The sequence below is a fragment of the Sinocyclocheilus rhinocerous genome, unplaced genomic scaffold (assembly GCF_001515625.1).
Source record: "Sinocyclocheilus rhinocerous isolate Xijiao unplaced genomic scaffold, SAMN03320098_v1.1 scaffold405, whole genome shotgun sequence".
NCBI lineage: Eukaryota > Metazoa > Chordata > Actinopteri > Cypriniformes > Cyprinidae > Sinocyclocheilus > Sinocyclocheilus rhinocerous.
The window spans coordinates 387,255-412,613 of record NW_015630351.1 but is presented as its reverse complement, the minus strand read 5'-3'; the positions used below and the strand labels follow the sequence as shown (position 1 = coordinate 412,613).

The following is a 25,359-nucleotide window of genomic DNA, read 5'->3' as shown; positions in this document are numbered from 1 at the left end:
CTATATAGACATAATAAAAAAAACTAATAGAATGACAACATGACTACAACTGTAACTAAAACTAAAATAGATAACTAATACAAATCAAACTACATTTGTTTATCAGTAATCCTAAAAAAATAACACTGAGGCAAACACACATGCTAAAATAACAACAACTTACTGACACATAGTAAGAAATAGTTTATAAAAACCTGAAACAGAAGTGGAAAGAGGAGAAATAAAAAGCGATACTTATCCTTTGCCGGTGTCCCTGCCCGGTGGAGTCGCACGGTAGAGTCGATGGTCTTTACACTCTTCGGTCTTCACACGACCGCAGCCGCGGTAAACTAAGCTTCTTTTTTATTCGTTTAACAAAACTCAAATTGAATTCAGCTGGACACACTTTCCTGTTTATACTGTCATCATTTACTTGCAAGTTGTTCCAAACCTTTCTTCTGCTCAACACAAATGATTATATTTTGAAGAATGTTGGTAACCCAAACAGTTTCTGGCCCCCATTGACTTCCATAGTATTTTTTGCATTCTATGAAAGTCAATGGCAACCATCAACTGTTTGGTTACCAACATTCTTCAGAATATCTTCTTTTATGTTTAACAGAAGAAAGAAACTCATAAAGGTTTGGAAAATCTTGAGGGTGAGTAAATGATGACAGAATATTTTATTTTTGGGTGAACTGTCCCTTTAAATTTGCACTTATGAATATTCCTTTTAAGTATATTATTTCTGTATTAAGTACTCACAAAATGTGTTCAAGTGTACTTCTTCACAAGGGTATTTACACTACACAATACTATTGCTGTAAATTTCATTTTCACAGAGGAGTGTAACTTATCAGTCTTCCTTCTGATTGGGAGGAATGAAGGATTTAAACCTGCAGAAGAACCTGGTGTGACCGGATCCAGCATCTAGATCATTGGTCTGTGAGCCCCAGTCCTATTTTATGGAGTTTTAGATATGCCTGGTTACTTCATATGTTCCTATGTACTTGCATTGACCTAGTTAACACATGTTGTGCGAGAGGGTCACCACAGGCAAAGAGGATTGTGGGAAATGCACCCCTAGAGTGTCCAGAATGATTAGGGGCAAAAACAAAACTCACAAACACACATAAAAATGTTTTGTTGTTTTTAGACAGGTGTGTGTTTTTGCTCCCAGCTGAAGGCAGAGCGTAGCAAACTGTATAAATTAAGCGGATGATAACTGCCCGATGGCGAAATGTATCCATCTACCACATCTCCTCTGTTCTCTTTGATCATTATATCTTTCATCAATTATTCCCAAGAGTCTCCCGCCTCTTTCTGTTTGTCTTTTTTTGTCTGTCTCTCTGTCTATGCAAATGTCTCTGTCTCTGTCTAACTCAGCCTCAGCCAATCAGAGAGCTCCAATTCAGAGCATCAGGAATCTCAGCCAATCAAAATCCACCACTCAATGCACATGTCCAAATTCGTAGCGGCACATCTTTTGGGTCATATATAGTTCATCTCAAATACAGCAAACTAACAATGAGGATGCTCGCTCTGTAGTGACTCATCCAGCATGTTTGTTTACCATGGCAGTTTCTTCATGCGAGAAAGAGAAGAAGCAGGCATTTCTCCAGTTATCATTTAACGCTTTAGACGACAAGCAGCTAGTCTTGTTTATCTTATTAGAGTCAACACGACTGGAGAGTCGAGGTAAATATGTCAAGGTAAGAATGTCTTATGCGTTCTCTTTTAATGTATTTGTAGCTTTCTCCATATCTCACTGTAAGTTCAGTTGCTCTTTTGTCTGATTCAGTTGGTTCAGCTTTATGCATTGTGACACTGACCCAGTTCTACTAAATACATTTTGCATATGTAAATGACTGCAAATGCAAATGACTGCATTGCTAATTAGAATCTAATTATTATATTAAAAGAAATCAGTGTCTGTATTGCATCAAGAACTATTATGGCATTGTGATCAAATTATGGCACCTTATTATATACCATGGTACTGAATGATTTTCATACCCATGTACCATATACCATGGTACATAGATCAAAAAACATACTAATACCATGGTACTTTTACATTTACCCAGCTACTTAATGGTTATCACATCCATTTACCATGGTGGGTGCACCAAAGAACATCATGGTACACATAAAAAAATACCGCAGTATTTTGATATATACCATGGTATGGAATGATTACTACACTCAGAAATAAAGCTATTTACATGGTATTTCAAAAAAACAAACAAAAAAAAACATGGTACTTTTTGGTAATTTATTAGCATTAGAAGCTTCTCAAGCATAATAAATGGCAGCAACTCTTTTACAGGATAATAGTGTATAATGTATGTATTTTGGTGTACGACTCGCTTTCTCATTTTTAATTCAAATGAATGCCACTAAAGAGCATCATACAATAGCAGATGATTACAACCACATAATTTCTCTCTAAATAATAATATATGCTTTCCCGGAGCACACGATAATAATTATATGCTAAAAAAAAAAAAATTAGCATATAATGATACAATCTCCTAGTGTGATCTAACACACGCGTTTAATCAAAGGATAAATCAACATAAGATTCAGCATATTTAACATTGAGGTTGGGATAGGCAAAGACACACCTGGTGCATTCTGGGAACATTCAACGCTGTCGGTGAGTTTGGATGTATATAAGAAACCATCGACCGTTGGCTGTGCCCTGAAATTACCATATACTATGTCAACTCTCTCCTAGCAAACCGATCACTGCTTTTCTCATTATTACGGCTGCGATATACATTCATTGATGTCGTTGGGTTTAACATGCGAGCGACTCACTGACCAATGAGTGCAAACTGCAGTAGGAACACTGGAACATCGTCTGGTAAGACATTTCAGACTACATTTGTGACCTTCAGACCTAAAAAACTACTAGCAGACCTTTGCAGACAAAATACTGGCCTATAGATGTCAAATTAGCTGAGAAAACAGCATAAACTTCTCAAACCTTCACTCAACAAGCACAGGATGGTGTAAAATGTAAGGTAAGCAATGCTGCACTTTTGGTTTTTATTAAACAGCTATCTTGGAGTTAAAAATATTGGTTCTGTCTGGTTAACCGCAGCATTCAGTGGTCAAATACTTTCATAGAGTGACACTAAACTGAATAATTAAATGTTCTGTAATATTTTAATATTAGGAATACTATAGGAATTATAATATTAAAGGAGTAGTTCACCCAAAAATGAAAATTTGCTGAAAAATTTCTTATCCTCAGGCCATGCAAAATATAGATAAAATTGTCTCTTCATCAGAATAGATTTGGAGAAATGTAGCATTGCATCACTTGCTCACTAATGGATCCTCTGCAGTGAATGGGTGCCGTCAGAATGAGAGTGCAAACAGCTGATAAAAACATCACAATAATCCTCAATTAAAATAGACTCCAGTACATAAATTTACGACTTAAGTGAAAACCTGCATGTTTGCAAAAGAAAAAAAAATCCATCATTAAGATGCTTTTAACTTCAAAACAATATACATTCTCTATACATTCTTTCTCCAGTGAAAAAGTCTTCTTGTCTGAATCAGGAGAGAAATATGCACAAATCAAGCAGCGTTTACAAGCGTAAACAGTCCAAAACAGATCTAAACAAATATGTCGGTGGATTTTGATGTGAGAGAACAACAGGTGATGGACATTTTCACAGGAAGAAGTGTCATTATGTATTATGGACTCACATTTTTCCCAGAAGTGACCGTTTGAAGTCATGATGATAGATTTGTTTCTTACAAACACGCAGCTTTTCACTTCACAAAACATTAACTGATGGACTGGAGTGGTGTGGATTACTTGTGGATTATTGTGATGTTTTTATCAGTTGTTTGACTCTCATTCTGACGGCACCCATTCACTACAGAAGATCCATTGGTGAGCAAGTGATGTAATGCTACATTTCCTCCAAATCTGTTCTAATGGACAAACAAACTCATCTACATCTTGGATGGCCTGAGGTTGAGGACATTTTCAGCAAATATTCATTTTTGTGTGAACTATTTCTTTAAATATTATAATTTTGAAAAAAAAAATCCAAATCACCAAAATACTTTTAGCCAATCAGATGCCTACAATCCCTGCTTGTTATTGGTGCCTGATTGCTGACCTAACTTTGACTCCACTGCCACAGTGAGTGAAGGTGATGTCACCAGTATGTGTGTGCTTCTGGAACGTTCTTCCGTCGCTTTACGGCTTAATTGGTTTCTCACATAAATCAAGTGCTTTCTCTAACAATGTTTGACCCTGACTTGTACAGCTTTACAACAGCATGCATGCATCAGAGAAGGATTTGTTGGCAACATAAGATCAGAAGCTCCTGAACTAATTCTAACCCCTAAAAGATGCAATTTCACCAGAGCTTTGGAGAATGAGAGAGAGAGAGAGAGAGAGCGCGAGCTCTGTGACATGCTCTACTGGTGAAGCTGAGTACTGCAGTCACATTTGCAGTCAGCATGGAGATCAAACACAGACAGTTCCCTCACCTGTGTCATCCTGAAGGGAGTTCTCTTCATAAAAACCTGCAGATGAGAGAAAGAGTGAGAGGATATGAGGGGAAGAGAAAAAGAGGACATTAGGAAGTTGGTATTTATACAGCAGAATTTTCTAAAAGACACAAGAGGTCATTACTGTTTTTGACTTGTATAAATTAATAAAGTTTTCTAGGTTTATTTGTTGTGTTATTTTAGTATTATTTATAAACCATGTAATATTTATTAATATTTTGAGTTGGATTTTAAAATGTTCAACATTTTTAGTTTCATTTTTAGTAATTTTGTTATCATTTTTATTAGTTTTTGCTTTCTTAAAAAATATTTTTATTTAGCTTTAATTTATCTATTTCAGTTTTAGTAATTCAGCTTAAACTTATTTAATTTTCCCATTTTAAATGTTTTATATATACATTTATTTAACTTTATTTCAATTAACACTAAATTAAAACTATTTTTAATAGTTTTAGTTTTTGTTAACCATAAGTTTTTTTTTGTTTTTTTTTGTAAATTTGTTTAATACTATGTCTGTCGTTGAGGTCCTCGTTGTTTTGCGCCAAATAATTGCTGTTAAATCATTTATATTTAAATACATTCTTTGTAGTTAGCTGCTTTTCTAAATTGACTTTAAATTATAAGTAGCTTTAACAGTTTTGAGTGACAAGGATGAGTAAATTCCTTCAATAAATATGTTTGCAGGCATTTAGGCTATTATCATAATCTATTTCAAGCTATAATGAACATTAAAATGTTCTTATAATGGACACACTTAAATGTTGAACAGCAGTTCATCATACCACACAAAACATCAAGAGCTCTTTAAAACAAAGCCTCCTCTCTTTCTTAAAACAACACTTTCTCTATCTATCTTCCTCTCATACACACACACACACCCATCTGCCCAGTCCTCTCACTTCTGTCCCTCAGGACGTGACCTCCGCGACCTCTTCAGAAAGTGCCACGTGTGTGTGTGTATGAGTGTGATCTCTTTGGCTCGATGACAGCTGCGGATTTTTGATCTGCCACACGCATGGCTCCACACACACACTTCAGCTATCCACGGCATATGGTGGAGCAGAACACACACGCACTCCACCAACCGCAGGCTCCTTGAAGATAATCTAATATCTGTGATGGCTGTAGGCCGTTGACACTGAGCTACAGTAGCGAATGTTCACCGTCTGCCTTCTGTGCCATACATTTTCTCACTCCATCCCACTCAACCCTCCTCAGACCATTAAGCTACAGTATTTAACTTCTGGATGATGTTAAACACATAAGATATCTATAGGGCTGGTTCTCCTCAATCTAGTAATACTGCTATAATTTCCATTAGTGGTTCACCAAATTGTGTTTTTCAGTTATATATACACATACAGTGGCTCTAAAAAGTTTTTGGACACTTAAGATGTTTTACATTAAAATGTTTGAACATCACTGCAATTAATAGCAAAATATCAAACCAAGTGGCGTTTGCATGTTGCACTAAAGTTTGACAACCAGAGTTTATAAATTATAATATAAATATCAGTATATCTATGGTTTTGTCAAATTTTATGTCAAATGTTTTTATTCAATCAAGAAATCAAAATACATTTATAATGTTTAAAAAAAAAACTTTTTTTTTTTTCAAAATATATACTACTTCGTATGATATTTTCAATATAAAGCAATGAAATTCATACATGTTGTGCCTTTAAAGTTTGCAAATACTTTGTGGTCACTGAAAATATTTATAAAATTACTATTGTAAATTTTAATTTAAATTATAGAATTTAGTGATATTAATATAATGATGGCAAATAAAATGTTTTTATAAACACTAAATACATTGATATTAATAACACTAAATGTGTACTTTATATAAAATTTAAATGACAGTTTAATGTCATAAAATGGAAATGTTTTTATGAAAAATAAATATATCAACATTAATAAACGTTGTTATTTTTTATTTAAAAAAATTATATATTGATATTAATATTTTAAAAATGTGTATTTTATGTACAATTGAAATGACAATTGAATAATAGAAAATTTTGTTTACAATGCTAAATATATTTATATTAATATTAATAAATGCACATTTTATACACAATTTATTTTATATAAAATGTATTTACATTTTTAAATGACAATTTAATAATAGAACATTAATAAAAAAAATATTATTATTAATATGTAAATTTATTGATATTAATATCAATGTTGATTTTTATTTATACATACAATTGATATGGTCTTTTATGAATCTGTACATCATAAATTGGAGGTCCATGAGAAGCAATGGAATAGGTTGTAAGCTAAAAAAACAGCATGATACTGCGCTGCACCATCTGTATTCACATAGGACAAACAAACACACACACAGTCCAGGCATGCATATACACACACAGGTATAGAGGCATATGTGTACAAAAGCACACACACACACCAACACCCCACCCCCCGCCTGCAGAAGAGAAGGATGAGGCTGCCCAGATGTCTTCTGTTTCACTTGGCTGATGGAAGGAAAGAGGGATCAGGAGGGGAGCTGTACAGATGTAGTAGTGATATGTAACCTGAATATCCATTTATTTTCCATTTTCCAGAGCTTCATCATTCAGATCCAAGGACATGAGATCCCAGCCGACCCCCCTGGTCTCTGCTCATCACAATGTGTGTGTGCATATGAGTATGTGTGGTCATCTACACTATTTTAGCAAATGGCTGCAATATAACAAAGAGTGAAAAATTTAAGGGGGTCTGAATACTTTCCGTACCCACTGTATTCAGGCCCAAATTTAAGATTAATGTACACTGAAAAAATCTGGATTAGGATTTGCTTAAAAAAAAAAAAAAGCTAGGAAACAATTTTCACTCAGTAACTGCTAGTAAACATCACAAATAACTACAGAGAAACTGCAAGTAAAACACCGATTCCAATGAGATATTTTGAAGTAGAAAGAATAAAAAAGTATAAGAATATTGAAACATATTCCAATAATCTTTTTTTAAGAGTGTGCTTGAATCACATATAAAATGTCTTGTTTTAACATAAACAACCTAATAAACTTAATGTGATGCATATTTTTCAGTAATAAATGGGTAATAAATAAGATTTCTGCACTCAGAAAATATTGTGGCATAGTTTATTATTAACTCTTTACAGCTATTTTTGCATCTATTTATTATGAACTATTTGCATGCTATTGCACAGAAGCAACTACTTGCATTTTCTTCAGCTTCAAGTTAAAAATCTAGTTGCTTGATTTACAACAGAATCATATTTTAATTTCTGCATGGCAGCAATTTATTGCATGGTGTTTTAGAAGTGATTCAAAATAAGAGTTGGTTCAAATATGAAAAAGAAGAGAAAATGTTAAGCATCTTTTTAAGATGTTTGTTATGTTATCTATAAAAAATGAAACCTAAAAGATTTCGAAAACACCGATCCAACTAGGACTGTCCCGGTGAGGGAATTTCCCTTGCGGTAATTTTGAGGGCGGTTGCTGCGGTTTGCTCGTCAATAGCGCGGTATTGCGATATTGCGGTTATCGCGACAGCCCTAGATCCAACACCTTTAAAGGGACAGTCCAGCCAAAAATGAAAATTCTGTCATAATTTACTCACCCTCATGTCGTTCCAAACCTGTATGACTACTGAACACAAAAGAAGATACTTTGAAGAATGTTGGTAACTTGGTGACTTCCATTGTATTTTTGTCCACACAATGGAAGTCAATGGAAACCGAAGCTGTTTATTTACAAATATTCTTCAAGATAGGTCTTCCAAAGAAGAAAGACAAGTCATACAGGTATGGAATGACATGAGATTTAAAAGAATTTTCATTTTTGGCTGGACTATCCCTTCAAAATGCAATAGAGGTTTTCTGCTTTAAAAATGCAATTTATACGGCAAAATTAATGGAAAACAAAAACTCTCATGGGGCAGAACAAATCTACCTGTTCGACATGTCCGTCAAGGTTTCTATGGCAACAAGAGGGTCAAAACAAGGGGTCATGGAATGGCCAGGGGCAAGGGGGGGTTTTATGATCCCTGTGTGGGTGGGAAGACAGGAAGTTTATCTTCAATGCGTTTATGACGTGTGTTTGTTTATTTGTGGGGGAAGGGCAACCAACCTTATAGGTGAAATCTTTAATCACACACACGCACATGCACACAAACCCCCTTTCACAGTAATTATACTACTAGTGGAGGAAATTTGAGTTTTTGTTTATTTTAGCTTGATATTTAAAGTCTAATTTATATAAATCACCAAAAAATAATTACTTCTTATAGTGAAAATGTATTTAAATGCATGTGCATATAAAGCACATACATGTTGGCATCTCCTTCCTCTTTCTTTTTCTGCTCTGTAAGGTCAGTGAGAGGAGAAAGGTCACTCAGAAGTGAAAGGTCAAGGCTGTTGACTATACAGTTGTATTCTGGTATGTGCAGTGACCAATCCAGTGTTTCTATAGCAACACTGATCAGCTAGACTTAACGTAACTGTTGAATTGATGAGTTTCAGGTTCTATAAATATGAAACCTGTCATGTTGAGTTCATGTGTGTTTGTGTTGTCCGCAGTTGCTGTATGTGTGTGTGTGTGCATATCTGTGCCGAACAGATGCTGGAAATGCAGCTGTAAAATCTGGAAGTCCTGGCAACCTTTGTGTGCGCTAAAAACAAGCTGGTCATCTTAAAAGTGTATGTGCATTCTCCTTCATGGACTGAAAGCTTCGGGCTTTTCTCTCTTCAAACAATATTCAACCTGATGGTGCAAAAAAAAAAAAAAAAAACTAAGTATAGTACTTTCTTAGTCCTTACATCATAAATGTAACATTATTCATAAATAATTATAAGTAAATGCATGCATTTACGCCAACAATAATCATTCATTCTCTTCAGACAGTAATGTTAAATCATTCTCTTATTACCAGTCCATCTGACACACCTCTTTCCAGAGGGTGAAGACATGAGCCCACTTTACCAGTAGAAACCAATGATTAATTACATAGCAGGGAGATTAATTCACTTTCTGCAAATTTCACATTATTTTGCATATTACCAGGGTCATAATCATTATAGATTTTGAAGTTAATGCAACCCCTTGAATAAAATTACATTAATAGCTGACCAAATTTTTTTTTTGATGTTTTGATGTTTGATTTTTTTTAAATGATCACATTTGCTGCCCCAATCCTTTATATGCAGTAACATCTTTAGACTGCAAATTACAACATTCTTCCAACACAAAAAAATAAAGGCCCAAAAATTCCTTTTACCTTTCAGTGAACAGTTCTAAAAACGAACCTTTTTTTTCTTAGCGTGAAGAACATTTGATAGATTTCAATTTTATAGATTTCATTTTTATAGATTTCATTTTATAGAATCTTTTATAGATGCAAAGTGTTCCATGGATGTTAAAGGTTCTTTGTGGAATCATAGATGAAGATAAAGAACCTTTAGTTTTAAGAGTGAATGATCTCAGGACCACCACAGCCCATAATAACCCAAATATGGGCTTTATTAGTAAACAGAGCAAAGATATTCAACTTTAAATGTTTTTCCAGATTTAAAAAAAAAAAAAGCATTAGACAACTACTCTCCCAATCTTACAAAAAGTATATATTTAATGTATTATTAATAATAATATTCTAAACAATGTACATTTATTAATAAATACAATCAAAAAAAAATTTTTTTACATAGTGTTATTTGATTTCTCTTCATCGATTTATTTTCACTGATTAAAAATGCTACAGCTGCTTGTTTGTTGTCATTGACGTGTTTTTGTGGCGCTCGAGGGTGATTCGCTCAAGTTCAAAAGTTCATCTTTTACGATTCCTCGCGGACGTGCATATAAAAAACATTCCTCAGCAGCGCTTTAAAAGACCTCACTGTCCCCAAACTCCAGCTCTGGACGTCCATTCATCACATTACACACATTTAACTCCATACAGGGGTAAAATTACAAATTGCATAAACACTGCACAAAATTCCTTTGAGAAAGCTCTAAAGGTAGACCACACTATTTAAAACAAACCTGGAGAGGATACTTTGAGAAACAATAAAGCAAAACAATACACTTTGCCCAAATTATGCCCTCGTGAATCTATAATAAGATTCAAAACTGTAACTGAAGCGTCTTCATTTTCATCTGAGACCGCATAACTGTGAACGAGCAACAGAAACTCACCGCTGCTCAGTAATTTGTCCCGTTTGGAGAAGTCAAATCCGTTGGGTCGGTTCTCCACCTCCATCCTCCTGTAGATGAACTGAGCGTGTCTCTCCGCGGTCCGCCCGCACTCTGAGGTCTGACCTCTGCGAGCCCTCTCCTCTCCGCGCGCTCATGTGAAAACACCTTGCTTAGGTCACGTGACGACACGCCCCCGCGACGCCATCTGGGATTTGCAGTTCATCAAGCAGATAGATAGATAGATAGATAGATAGATAGATTTTTACACATTTATCTCTCTTATGTTTAATAATGTATTTATTTAATACATAAAATTGTAACAGATGGTTCATGTCATAAATATGATATTTTGGTATGATAGCCACCATGAACTCTGCTCACATTTTGAACACTAATTATAAACTTTATAACAGAATCACAGAGACTATTCGACAGTTTCATTGTCCTCTTCTGCCTCCCTCTGGTAATTTACTTCAATACACCTTTAATTAACTGTGCGTGGCATACATTTAATGCCAGTGATGAAACTAGCCTTAAATAGCGTACACTTTATGTTCAAAATAATATTTTTAATTTTTAAAATGTAATTTCAACCACTTTTTTTTTTTTTTCCTTTTAAACACAACAAGGTTTGTTCATTATTCGTAGAGGACAAATAAAATAAAATGATTGTGAAAACAGTTTTTTTTTTTTTTTTTTAAATAGATTCACACACATCGGATAATTATAAATACAATATCAATAGTAGTAATATTTATGATAGGCTATTTGAACGCTTTTGAGTTTACATATATTTTGAAGAATATCTATGAAGGTATTTTTGGTGCAAAACAACTGAGCGTCCGTGACAGGTTTGCAACTTTTGTCTGTGACTTCAGATTTACTGATACACATGTGTGGCTATTCTCTACAACTACAAATTCCGCTGTCACGGACGCTCAGTTGTTTTGCACCAAAAATACCTTCATAAATATCTTATATGTTTTTATATATATATATAATTCACCACATAAATTGGCATATATTATAATACAAACAATTTGAGTAAAACCATATTAATTTTTTACTTAGCCTACCTTTTTTTTCAGCGATTTGCGCGTCCAGCAGGTGGAGGCGTTGCGTTAAGATGAGAGAGAGAGAGAGAGAGAGAGAGAGAGTGTGTGTGTGTGTGTGCTTGTGTGCATATAGCAAGGTTATCACTAGCTTCTTGTGACTGGTGATTCTAGGCTATTATTTCAAGAGAGAGGTTGTAGTGGTGGGGATGTTGTAGTGGTGAGAGAGAGAGAGAGAGAGAGAGAGAGGTTGTAGTGGTGGGGATGTTGTAGTGGTGGGGATGATGATGTTGGGTCTGCAGTAGCATCAGAGCACATCTCACACATTCACACAGAGGAGCTTCATAGACCGGCGAGATGTGGCGGATAGTGGAGCTCGTGGCGTGTTTACTTATGATGTCCAGTCATGTATCATCTCAGAACAAGGTAAGAAAGAGTCAAAGTTTGAGAATTAGTTTTGCATTTATGTGCATTTTTAAAAAATATATATTATTGCAGAACTAGATCATGCAAAAAAAATAAAAAATAAAAATAAATAAATAATCGCTTATTCCATTACCAAACTTCACTGTAATCATGCTAATCATACTAAAACGTTCCATTCTTTTATGCACGAACTATTAAAATATAGAAAAAGATTTATTTTACTCAGTTGCATACAATAGGTGTTCAGTTATTAAATTTTTTTATTTTTTTTATTTATGTAGCCTACTCCACGCATGATATAACGTTATCAGTTGGAAGTTTAGTCTTGTTGAATGACTTGTTTTCAAAATAAAAGCGGATATGTTCAGTTGATTGGGATTTGGTGTTTTTATAGTTTCAGTGATTATTCGCACGGGTGGGCGCTTTGAAAGTGTTTGGATTAAACTCTTCAGCAGGGCAGACACACTGCGCGCAACGCACCTCGGGCACGAGTTCAAAGGTCTCGGGTTCTGGAGTGAAAAGATATCATAATATCACTGTCTAAAATCACAGGTGCTCAATCCTGCTCCTGAAGCTTTCTCGCTGTGCTGCTCGAACTATAATCTAATACACCTGCACAGAAGAACATTCGCTTGCTCTTTCACAGCTCTTTAGCCTTAATGTTACAATTAAAAGATCACCACACAAGACGCTTTTCAAAAATGGCACTTCTTTCAGCAACTTGCAGAATGATATCAGAATTTTTTACAAGACTGACAGTGGTTAGCCCAATACATCTGAAAGGTTTTGAGGAACGCAAAATATATATTATTTATTATAAATATATCCTTTAGCACAATATAGGAAAATCAAATGTTGCCTAAAGGTTTTTCCAGAGCTTTCCACCCCACATAGTGCCTCAAGCATCTTTTCATTTTTTTCAGTGGATGAATAATTGTGGCCAAAACTGATAGCTGGTATTACAAATAGTGTTTTGGTTGTTGCTTTAAAAAGTATAAGAAACCCCCTCCAAAATAAAGCGTCAAGCCATTATAATAATACCTTTTTTGACTGTTTGTTTGAATCAGAAAAAAATAAGCTCTGATTTAATTAGCTTCCAATATTGCCAAAAACAGCTCAAATTGGCTCTAATTTTTAGCATTTGCATTTCATTTTAGTATCAGCTTTGTCTCTGATGTTTCTACTGAAATTCCTGTTGTTTATAGTGCAATTAAATTATGTATAGCCTGATAATTTACTTTTATAAGAATTTGGTGAAAAATGTGAGAGTCCATACTAAGATCTCCGACTTTTGATTGCAGATATTGGTGTCTCTTTGCAAATCTGAGTGCTCTTTTTTTCCAACTCAAGAGGAGATTACATGTTTTTTTGTCCTCAGGAGAAAGATCTTAAAAGGAGAAGTCTCCATTTGTTCTTTATTTCATCTTATTGCTGTCTAGTATGCTCAATATATTTTTTCCCTAAGAGTGCCTGACGTTTTCAGGTAAACCATAAGACGTTGAAACACAGGTGTGTTTGATTAGAGTTGGAACTGAACCCAGGAAGGTAGCAGACCTTAGCATCTTAAATCAAGGGTTTGAGTAACATACAGTACAGAAAAAGTGCAGAGACATCTGAAAAAAATCCAGCAAGACAGCGGCTTTTGAATCCATCATGAAGATTTCCAGTAACCTTCCATTATAATCTCCACACCAAATGTATTTTCTGGTGACATCTTCGAAGTTTTTCAATTGTTCACCCCAATTGTTCACATTGCACCTAATGAGAAGTGTTTACCACTTCATTGGAAGCTTTTCTTTAAGCCCTTCCAGCTGTGACGGACAGATGAAAGGCTGATGTGTGCACAGAGAAAGTCACTTCGGCTAAAACGGTTGATTTACCACGAATAAAACTGCACATGAGAAAACGACACTGAGACGTCATGACGCATCAGGAGCCGCACTTATCATAGGTCACGGCTTGCTGGAGAGGACGACAGGGCCCCAATCCTCACTGTTGTTGGATTTTTTTCATTTTATTCCTTCCACAAAAATACCTGTTCTGAGTTTTGATGAAAATGTGAGTGTTTTCGCTTAAAAACAGAGAAGAAAATTCTAATTTCAAATTAAATTTTCCCATGAAAAGCCCAATGCCATGATACTAGGGTGTTGCCAGGACATTGTTATATGGTTACTAGGATGTTGTGAATGTTTTTTGCACATTGCTAAGCAGTTTTGTAGGTGGTTGCTGACTGGCCAAGTCTCTGATATTCTGGTCTCTAGATATGGCTCATAACTGCAGTGTAAGCAATAATAATAATTGGGCTTACTTTAAATGAATAGTTCACCAAAAATGAAAATTAGCTGAAAATTTACTCACCTTCAAGCCACCCAAGATGTAGATAAGTTTGTTTCTTCATCAGAACAGATTTGGAAAAATTTTGCATTACATCACTTGCTCACCAAAGGATCCTCTGTAGTGAATGGGTGCCATCAGAATAAGAGTTTAAACAACTGATAAAAAAACATTAAAATAATCCACACGACTCCAGTCCATCAATTAACAAGCTATTAAAGCTGTATTTCTTAAAAAAAGTCCATATTGGCGTTTGGACACACAAGTGCATAATCCATAATAATGCATCTTCTAGTGGAAAAATCCATCCACTGTTGTCCTCTCACATTAAAATCTGCGCACATATTTGTTTAGATCTATTTTGGACTGTAAATGGTGTTTGATCTGTGCATATTTCTCTCCTGATTCAGACAAGACAACTTATTCACTGGAGAAAACAATATTATAGATAGAGGACTCGTATTTCAGTGGGAAGTAATGGTTTGACGTTTGATGGATTTGTTTCTTACAAACATGCAGCTTTTCTCGTAACAAGCTGTTAATTGATGGACTGGAGTGGTGTGGATTACTTGTGAAGTTTTTATCAGCTGTTTGGACTCACAGTCTGACGGCACCCATTCAGAGGATGCATTGGTGAGCAAGTGATGTAATGCCAATAATGAATAAACAAAGTAATCTACATCTTGGATGGCCAGCAAATTTTCATTTTTAGATGAACTATTTTTTAACAAATTGCAGTTAAAAGTGGGTCAGTCCAATTTAAGAAATCTCAAGGGGTGTTAGAGGAGGGGTAGGAAGAGAAGAGAAAGACTGTAAAATTCACATGCTTTCTTAATTCCTGGCAGTACATCAAAGATTGATACTGTATGTAGCTAAATTACTAATAATCTCAGTTGAAAGTGGAAGGACGAAAAGCCAGTCCATTTCATAGCATGGGATTCCAGAGGATTTGACCTATAAGAAGGATTACTCACGTTCTTCTACTTTTATCTGTCCTCTCTTTGTGAAGTTTACATTTCAGAGTTCTCACAGTTATGTCAGCTGCTGTGTGAATCAGGGTTTGTGCATTTATCAGTGCATGTATGTGTGCCACATGGGGTTTGAAGCATAGTCCGTTTGGCTCCGCTGATCAGTGTTGATCCTAATTCTGCACCTGTGATGGGTGGTTAGTCCCTGTGGTCACAGTCAGAGCTGATATGGGGCAACAAAGAGAGATGTGGATACTAATTCAGCTTGGACAGAATAGACAAAAGTTTGGAGTCAGTAAGATTTTTTTTTTTGAAAGATATTAATACTTTTATTCAGCAGGGATGCATAAAATTTTATCAAAGGTGACAGTAAAGACATGTATAATGTTACAAACGATATCTATTTCAAATAAATGCTGTTCTTTTGAACTTTCTATTCATCAAAGAATCCTGAAAGAATGGATCACAGTTTCCACAAAACTATTAAGCAGCACTACAGTTTTTAATATAAGAAATGTTTCTTGAGCAGCAAATCAGCATATTAGAATGATTTCTGAAGGATCATGTGCCACTGGAGTAATGATGCTGAAAATTCAGCTTTGCATCACAGAAATAACTTACATTTCAAATTATATTCAAATAGAAAGTTTTTTAAATGCAATAATATTTTACAATATTACTGTTTTTTACTGTATTTTTATTCAAATATTTGTACATGGCAAAAATACTTCTAGTCAATTAGTTTTTATGCTTGTAACAAGTGGAAAATCTGTCAGTGGAACAAAACATGCAGAATCTTCTTAAGATTATATCTTAATCTAAACCTTGCACAGGTAAAAATATCATATTTTACAGTAGTATTGAATAGTTTACTCAAGAATGAAAAATTCTGTAATTATTTAATTACCCTCATTTCGTTTCAAACCTGCATGCTGTTTAAATGTGCTATATGATTTAAGAGTTGCAGCGAAGACTATTTTCAGTTGATAATGACTTGAATTGGGGTTGTTCCTCACACAAAGCTGTATGACTTCATAAGAATTTTAATATAGTGCATTTAGACTACTACTCTACTTATATTGTGCATTCGGAATGTTTAAATATAGTGTAAATAACAAATATTACTACAATATACAGTAGTTCTATCTGTATAACTCAATATAGCTATTAATTCTTGGGGATTTGTCACGCTGCCAGCATCTCAGTGGAAGAAATGCATCCCTGCTGAGGAAATCAGAGTGGATTCGCTTATTTTAGCACAACACAGCTGACACTTGCCCTCTGTTTGTTTGGACTTCGGGTTGCTATCCTAAACATGCCAGATAATAGCTGGGAAAGGGGGACGGTACATCCACGGTGACATGACATTGGCTAATTATATTCTAAATAAATCTATGTCAATAGACTGATGCCTCAGAAAGATCCAAACACACATAGAAGTGTGGGGCAATATAATAAATAACATGTTCGAACAGCTAGTTAGCTCATAAATCACCCACATGCCCTTCACAACCACATTATCAGACGTGCAGATCAAACAATAAGATCTTCCTCACGCTTTAAATTACCAAAGCTGGCAGGGTGTGATGATGTGTGTTTCTATTTGTTTTTACAGAAGGTCTCAGAATTGCTGAAAATGATATAAGTTATCCAAGATGTTAAACCTTCTTACACACACACACACAAACACACACACACACACGCATTTATACTTCCTTTCAACAGTATCTAAATCGATCTGAATTAGGACACACTTTGTATGATGTGGTTTTCTGTTCTCAGAGGTCAAAGGTCACTCTGTTGAAACCATCTGCTTGTTTTCCACTCAGTCCACTGACAATAATGGCCCAGAAGACAGATGAACGGTAACTCTGTAACCCTAAAGATGGCGTATTCTACAGCTCATGTGACTGATTTACTCATGTTAACCCAGACTAGTTGATTTTAGACTGGTCTGTTGAAGCTGAAAGGTTGAGAAAAGATTCTGTGTTGTAGGATTTGGGTTTATATGATTAACAGCAAAGGTACATTCGCCATATGACGAAACACTAATGAAATTTTAGTAATTGAGTAACAATGGACACGTGGAGCTGGGAAAGAAGAAAGGTCATAGGTCACTGTGGCACTGGTGACCTCTTGACCTGAAACTTTCATATCTTATGTCAAGAAGTCAGCAGTTAAATGTGCTGATCAATAAACTCATGCCTAAGGTTGACTTGAGACTGACCTCTATTTAAAAAAAAAAAAAAAAGACATTTGAATGTCTTTTAGGTGAGTGTGAGTGTATCAAGCCTACTCCTCCTTTAGTTCTCTACAGAGAACTAAAGTGTGCTAAGTTTTGACTAAAGTGACACTGAAGTAGGCCATGATGTAATTTCCTTCACTTTCTATCCATTTCCTTTTCAGATCTTCGGGGAGGAACAAGTACGCATGACAACAGAGGGATCCGACTGCCGCTGTAAGTGCATCATGCGGCCTTTGACCCGGGACGCATGCGCTCGCTTGCGGACAGGAAGTGTGCGCGTGGAGGATTTTTACACGGTGGAGACGGTGAGTTCCGGAGCCGACTGTAAATGTTCCTGCACGGCTCCGCCCTCCTCTCTCAACCCCTGCGAGAACGAATGGAAGATGGAAAAACTCAAGAAACAAGCACCAGAACTGCTCAAAGTAGGCCTCGTTCACTTTTTACTTTTAAAATACATCCCTTATTAAAATTTACCATAGATAACAATAATTTAATTTATTTCATGCCCTACTGGCAAATTGTTTATTCTTGTTTTAAAAATAAAAATAAAATGCAAATGGTAAGCAATGCACATTTCTAGCTTGTACCATTTGCAAATTACTGATGTTTCTTTTATGTCCTCCAAAAAAAAAAGTTTTTATCTTAAGCAGTTTTGCGTAAATTTAGTTCATTTTTATTTTGTGTTTAGATGTTTTACTGAACAGTAAGACGAAAATACTGATTAAACAAAAGATATTTGCAGTATTTAACCGTTTACTATAATAAATTGTATTAAAAAAGTGAAAAACGTAGCCTAAACATATTTACAAACTCTAACTATAATATAAATTACACAGTTGTATTAAAAATGAATATGTTGATTTAGTACTACATCTACCCACATAAAATATAGTTATAGTTACTACAGTTAGTTTTACTTTTGTAAAACCATGGTACATTTTTGTAAGGATGGCCTAAAAATTGTGACTAAAAACTACCACTTGACTCATTTAAACATTATATTATTGGTCTATTAATCAACTTCTGCAATGATGAGGCTCACTCTATAACTTCAGTCTGTCATATATATGTTCTACTGCAATCTACTACCCAGCTAACAGGGAACATGGATAATGTTCTGGGATGGTTCTTCCAGTTACATTAATAAAAAGTTTATCTGATCTATAAAGTGTTCACAAAATATTAGCACCAAAATGTTATTTGTAAATCGTTCATGGAATGTTTTTTTTTTGGATGCTCCTGTAACTTTTTTAAATGTTACTGTTTGTTTCAGAATGTCCAGGGAACATTCAAAAGTAACGTTCCCATAATGTTTACAAAAATATAAAATGGAATGTTCCCCTTAAAGGCAGAGTAAGTGATTTTTCATAACATTGGTTTTGCTTTGTTTCACAGAACGAATCGTTGCCTGGGTTGCGTACGTATATGTGGGGCGGAGCTATCAAAATAGGGGCAAGACCCTTTTGGGGTAGGGGCGTGTTTGTTTTGGTGATTTCAAATATCAACATTGGCTACCAGAAATCACTTACTCTGCCTTTAACATTCACAAAAACTTGGATGTTTCAAAAAATTTATGTTTTGAACATTTAGAGAACATTCATAAATAAAGTTTTCATAATTTAATGGAAACATTAGCAAAACATTCTTAGAACATATTTTTGTTACCTGGGTAATGGATGTTACTGATATGCTACTATAAGAATACATCACTGATGCACAACTGTGACATAACTTGAAGAGAAGCAGGAAAGGAAGTGCTCTTTTTGAGGTTAACAGCACACTGATTCACTAGAGAATGTTGGACGGCAGAATTCATGTATGTGGCGCACGTGTTCGCAAGTGTGTTTTTATAGCACCTGTCCTCTTTCCTCTGCACCATTCCTGTCTGGTTCACTCTTTCCGTCTTTTTTCTATCCATCTGTCTGAGCGTTCCAGTCCATATCTCCACATTACACACACACTGAGAGCCACGTGACAATCCCGCCAGGTTTGCTTCTGCATTACTACAGCTCTGCTAAAGGCCTCAAAATCATTCGGAAGCCTTTAGCCAGTAGTTAAACACAATGGTTTTAATATTTCCACCTCAAACATTTGCTGATCTTGTGCTGTTTAGCTCCAAACATGTGGCTCTGTTTTGACCTCGCTGAAGTTTCTTCATTTCTGTTGATGCCACATGAAGCCATAAATAACCATGACAGTCAAGCTGTTATACGACTGAACTCTCTGCAGCACGCATCAACAATAAGCATATGAGGAATTCACTCTCATGACGAAAAAAACTACTCCCGTTTATCTTTTTCCTGTTAAATCCAATCTAGTTTTTTTTTCTGGTCTACATTCTTAAAAATAGAGAACAGACGTTATAAACAATAATAAATGTTATAAATAAACGCTCTTCCAGTAACGATAATAGAAAGTTTGTTCAATGTTATCTTATCGACATTGTCTTACCTTATCGAAAACATTAACAAAAAGTTATTTATAAATCATTAACGGAACGTTTTTCTGAAACGTTTGACTAACGTTTTTAAATGTAACTTTTGTTTTAGAATGTTGAGAGAACGTTCAAAGTAGCATTCTCTTAATGTTTGCAAAATGATAAAATGGAATGTTCACCTAATGTTCATAAATACAAAAAAATTTGAACATTTTGAACATTCAGAGAACATTCAGAAATAACTTTTCAGAACTTATTGGGAACGTTAGCAAAACATTCGTAGGACATATTTTGTTAGCTGAGAAGGTTCCAGAAAGGGATAGCCATAGAAGAACCAGTTTTTTCTTAGAATGAAGGACATTTTCAGGGACATGGACATTTAAGAGTGTAGCCGGTGGATCATCATTTTTCTGGTAAAACTGGTTGACCAGAGTAGGAATATATTAGTTATTATATAACTGCAAACATTAATGCAGATTCACGAAACCCAATCTGCTTTGTTAACCTCCAAACTCCTTTTCCACTGATGTTTGAAAGTCGCCTGTCTCTTTGCGTGCAGCTGCAGTCCATGGTGGACCTTCTGGAAGGAACTCTCTTCAGCATGGACCTTCTCAAAGTTCACTCGTACATCAATAAGGTGGTGTCTCAAATGAATAACCTGGAGGAGGTGAGTGTGATTGTACTGCCGAGTGTGTGTGAACATACACCGGTGAACATTAATGAGTCGTGGCTGGATTTAACTGGACTCGGGACATTCTGTAGCTACCCACAATGCTCTGGCTAAAGTTATTATCCATTATACCGCTCCACTTTGGCTTGAGGGATGGGAAAATAATGTGCGCGTAAGAAACAGCAGGACAGAGAGAGGAAATGTCCAAAGGAAGAAAACCACAGTCATGTAATAGTCACACTTATGTACTGTTTTTATTTCCAATTAAATTTTGCTCATTATTGGGTAAAGCTGGGCTAGAAATCTGCACCGCAAAAGATTTCCAGCATGTACACTGTGGTTCATTATCAAATACCTGAGTCCTACGGTGGCCGAGAAGTGCAAAGCAAATCACAATTCTGAAAACAAAATAACAAATTACAAACGCAAATGCAAGTCTAAAAAACAAAATAACAATTCAGAAAGCACAACAACAATTCAGAAAACATTTGCTTTCTGAATTGTTATTTTGTTTTTTAGACTTGCATTTGCGTTTGTAATTTGTTATTTTGTTTTCAGAATTGTGATGTGCTTTGCACTTCTCGGCCACCGTAGAGTCCACTAGTGAAAATGCTTCTGTTTTGCATTTTTGCCATTCAAAAGTTTGGGAATTGTAAGATTATTTTGTTTTCCAAATAAATTAATACTTTTATTCAGAAAGAATGCAGTAAATAGACCAAAAGTCAGTAAAGACATTTAAAATGTTACAAACGATCTCTATTACTTCAAACAAAAGCTGTTCTTTGAATCCAGCTTTCAAAGAATCCTGAAAGAAAATGTATCACATTTTTACATTTGTGTTACATTTGAAAAATATTAAGATACACTACTGCTTTCTACACTGATAATAATCAGAAATGTTTCTTGAGCAGCAAATCGGCATATTAGAATGATTTCTGAAGGATTATGTGAAGATGATGCTAAAAATTCAGCTTTGCATCACAGAAATAAATTGCATTTTAAAATATATTGAAATAGAAAACAGTTATTTTAAACTTTAATAATATTTCACAATATTACAATATTTTTACTGTATTTTTGATCAAATAACTGCAGTGTTTGTGAGCATAAGATCATTATTTCAAAAACATTAAAAATCATACATATTCCAAACTTCTGAATGGTAGTGTGTAGCATTGTATTATAAGCATAACAGTTTGAGTGAAAAGATGAACATTTACGTTTATGCAGATGTATTAATGCAAATATTTTTAGTGTAGTTGTGTGATTTAAAGTTGTGCATCTCATCTAGATGATAAAGATGAACCTCTCTCGGGAGAATGACTTTGTGAGAGACAGTGTGGCGACTCTGACCAACCAGCTCCGGCAGTATGAGAACCATTCTGACATCATGATGAGCATAAAGAAGGAGCTGTCCAATCTGGGCCTTCAGCTGCTGCAGAAAGACTCGGGCCCTAAAAGCAAAGCACAGGTAATGGTCATGATCTTTCATCTCTGACTTTGGCCATTTGAGTTGATTATGTTAAAAAGATCAAAACTGAAGTTCTAGTTAATTTGCTATGCTGGAAATGGAAGTCAAAGTTGAGATTTTTGCAGAGTGTGCTCTGGTAGTATATAGAAAAAATATGCATACTGTGTGCAATTGTAATAGGAGACATACTTATATAATTACATACAGTATATGTAAGTGTTTATGGAGTTTTTGGGATGAGATCTCTAACATCTGTTGAGTTAGACATGCATTATGTTTGTAGGACACACTGGGGACAAATATCAAAGATGCTTCAAAGTTTCCAGCAAAGAAACCAGAAAAAGGGAAACCTCCGCCAAAGCCAGTAAAGGAAAAGCCGGCCAAGCCGAAGAAAGAGACCACAAAACCTAACAAACCCGGTAAACCAGAGCAAACAGAACTGCCCAGTAAAACCAAACCATCACAGAACCAGCCAGGACTCATCCGGGGAATCACATACTACAAAGCCACCAAAACTGATGAGACAGGCAACCAAAAAGGTAAGACACAGCCAATTATTTTCTATATAGCCAAACCGTACCCCAAAGGATTTGGCATTGAGTAAATACATTATAATTACTTATCAGATTTAGTCAGATTGTGGGGACAAATGTTCACCAGTTTTGCCCACAAAAGTTTAGATATGTCACACACACACCCAGAAACACACATTCTTATAGAGACAAACTTGTTTCCTTTGTGTTCCCCATAGAAGCACAGCTGCTTGTATCCACGCCAGTTCAGACACACACTTAATTTGATATTACCACAGACACACTCTCATAACCCAAAACACATGTGCACACATTCATATCAACACAGCCAATAAACTAATAGACAGTAAACAAACAGACAATAAACCACTTCATCTGTTGAAAATGCAAAACTGTTTTCTGGTAGTATGACAAGGACTCACATAGATCTGGCATACAATTATTAATATGCCGACTCGTGCACACGCATGCACAAACCTGCCCATTTGTAATCAGATGTGAGTATACAGTTCATGTTAAGAGCAGAATAAATTGTGAAATGAATTGGCTGTATCATATGGAAGCTTATTTCCACCACGCAAAACTTTTTATCTCACAATTCAGACATTTTTTTTCTCGCAATTCTTAGTTTATATCTCACAATTCATATTTTTTATTCATATGTAAACTCAGAAGTGTAAGATATAAACCTGCAATTCTTAGAAGAAAAGTCTGAATTATGAGATAAAAAGCCACAATTATAATTTATTTCTTTTATTCTGTGGAGGAAATTAAAAAATGATTAAAAAATATATAAAAATATCAAATATACGTAAAGTTAGAAATCAGAGAAAAAAGTAAAAACTATGAGATGTAAAGTCCGAATTCTGCAGGATAAAAGTCAGAATTGAAAAATGTAAATTCACAATTACGAATTTATAACGTACAATATATACTTGTATATATAAAGATATAAACTTGTAATTCTCAGAAAAAAGTCAGAATTGTCAGATATAACCTCGCAATTGTGAGAAAAAAGTCAGAATTGTTAAATTTTTATTCCAAGATGGAAATACGTTTCCATAGGATCAAAATACTAACACAGCGAGATATACTTTATGTAAATCTGCCAGATGAAGTGATATTTTTATTACATTTTCCATTTGAGGATGTCCTTAAATGTCCTCAAAAGGAGGTTTCGTCAGATTTCTCTCTCTTTTGGGGATATTTTTGGTCCTAAACTATAGCCAAGTACATACACACACTGGAGTCTCAGTGAAACTGGATCTCAGGATCTTGGGACTTGATGATCCAGCACTCACATTAACAGGATACAAGTGTAGGACGCCAGCCAGAGAGTGACTTTAGAGTCTGAAATGATAGCCAACATGCGCTAATGAATTAGCTTCAGTTTCTGATGCACACATGACATTCATATCGGCCGCAGGGTTTCTACAAAAAACAGCCAAATGTCTCCAATTCAACAGTGTTTCCATTCATATTGCGCCTCACTTCCTGTTTAAGCCCTAAATGTGTTCCTTTTGCCTGACGGTCTCCATGGTTACCGCCGTTTGCTTGGCAGTGTGATTGCGGCAGCACTTTTTCTTTGAATTATACAATAACGTTTCTGAAAGCACCCCAATGGATGTCGTCTATAGTGACATGTAATGCGGTCTGATCTAATCTTGTGTTATCCATAGGCGTAACCTAATCGCTGCTTCCCAAATTGGGTCCCGACTACTTCAGTGCACGCTAGAAACAATCACAAGGAATTTGATTAAAGCATAACTTACTGTAAACGAACGGCCCTTAGATTAGTCTGTACACTAGCACTTTGGAAATGTCTCACGTTGGAGTTTTGGTTTACAGATAAAAACACAAAATGAAGTTGAGTTTTAAAAATCTTGAGATGTTTTAAGTAAATGTGCCACTGTGTCAATCTTCAAACCTGTAGGTTTTATTCTGCATACCATTTAAAGTTGGATGTTGGATATTTAACAATATGAAAAGATATTCAAGATTAGGGGGATAAAATGTCAAATTAAGAACGGTGGTTACAGTCCAAGAGACGTTGTTTAAAGAAACCTTTGATTTGCAGGTGTATGATTATCAAAAGAGGATCACTTTCAGTTTTAATGCACTTCTCTGCAAGTGTTTGCTAAAATGGTTTAATTGTCATGTGATTGGCGAACAGCTTAGACAGTGTTTCATTACTGCCACGCCCCTTGCTCCGTCTTTCAAAAAAAGCTTTTTGGCGAATCCGGCAAGCACTGTACTTCCTCATGTTGTGGAAGCTGTCCTCAGTAAAATGCGCAGCACACAATAGCAAATTGGGGTTATAATGCTCAGGAACAGAGTTAAAAAAGAAATTGCAACCACTGTTTCCTGACATCATCCTCTTTCGGAAGCCCAAACAAAGATGTTTGGGCACGGAGATGAAAAAAACAGCGTTTCAGGCGGTCGCACACCGGACGAGAAGCGCACCGTCGCGTCGCGCCACGTTTTTAAAATTCGAATACATTATTTTCTATGAGTGTAGGCACACCGGCGGCG

The 25,359-nt window shown here is 35.4% G+C and overlaps 2 protein-coding genes across 3 annotated transcripts in view; one reads left to right on the top strand and one right to left on the bottom strand.

Annotated features, from left to right (window-relative positions):
* The window catches only part of LOC107740204 (nuclear receptor subfamily 6 group A member 1-B-like), a 28,303-nt gene extending 17,483 nt beyond the window's left edge, over positions 1 to 10,820 (bottom strand). The window contains exons 1-2 of the mRNA XM_016552552.1: positions 10,692 to 10,820; positions 4,504 to 4,539 (exon numbers count right to left, since the gene is read on the bottom strand). Coding sequence (XP_016408038.1) covers positions 4,504 to 4,539; positions 10,692 to 10,755 — 100 coding nt within the window. The 5' untranslated portion in view covers positions 10,756 to 10,820. The remainder of the gene's footprint in view (positions 1 to 4,503; positions 4,540 to 10,691) is intronic.
* A 1,235-nt stretch (positions 10,821 to 12,055) lies between these two features.
* Positions 12,056 to 25,359, top strand: part of LOC107740203 (olfactomedin-like protein 2A) — a 19,136-nt gene continuing 5,832 nt past the window's right edge. Inside the window, exons 1-5 of one of the 2 annotated variants that reach the window (XM_016552551.1) lie at positions 12,056 to 12,169; positions 17,878 to 18,138; positions 20,713 to 20,820; positions 22,115 to 22,294; positions 22,578 to 22,833. In XM_016552551.1, the coding sequence (XP_016408037.1) occupies positions 12,101 to 12,169; positions 17,878 to 18,138; positions 20,713 to 20,820; positions 22,115 to 22,294; positions 22,578 to 22,833 (874 nt within the window). In that variant the 5' untranslated portion in view covers positions 12,056 to 12,100. Of the gene's footprint in view, positions 12,170 to 17,877; positions 18,139 to 20,712; positions 20,821 to 22,114; positions 22,301 to 22,577; positions 22,834 to 25,359 lie in introns of both variants that reach the window. The other variant, XM_016552550.1, reaches the window with a different exon arrangement.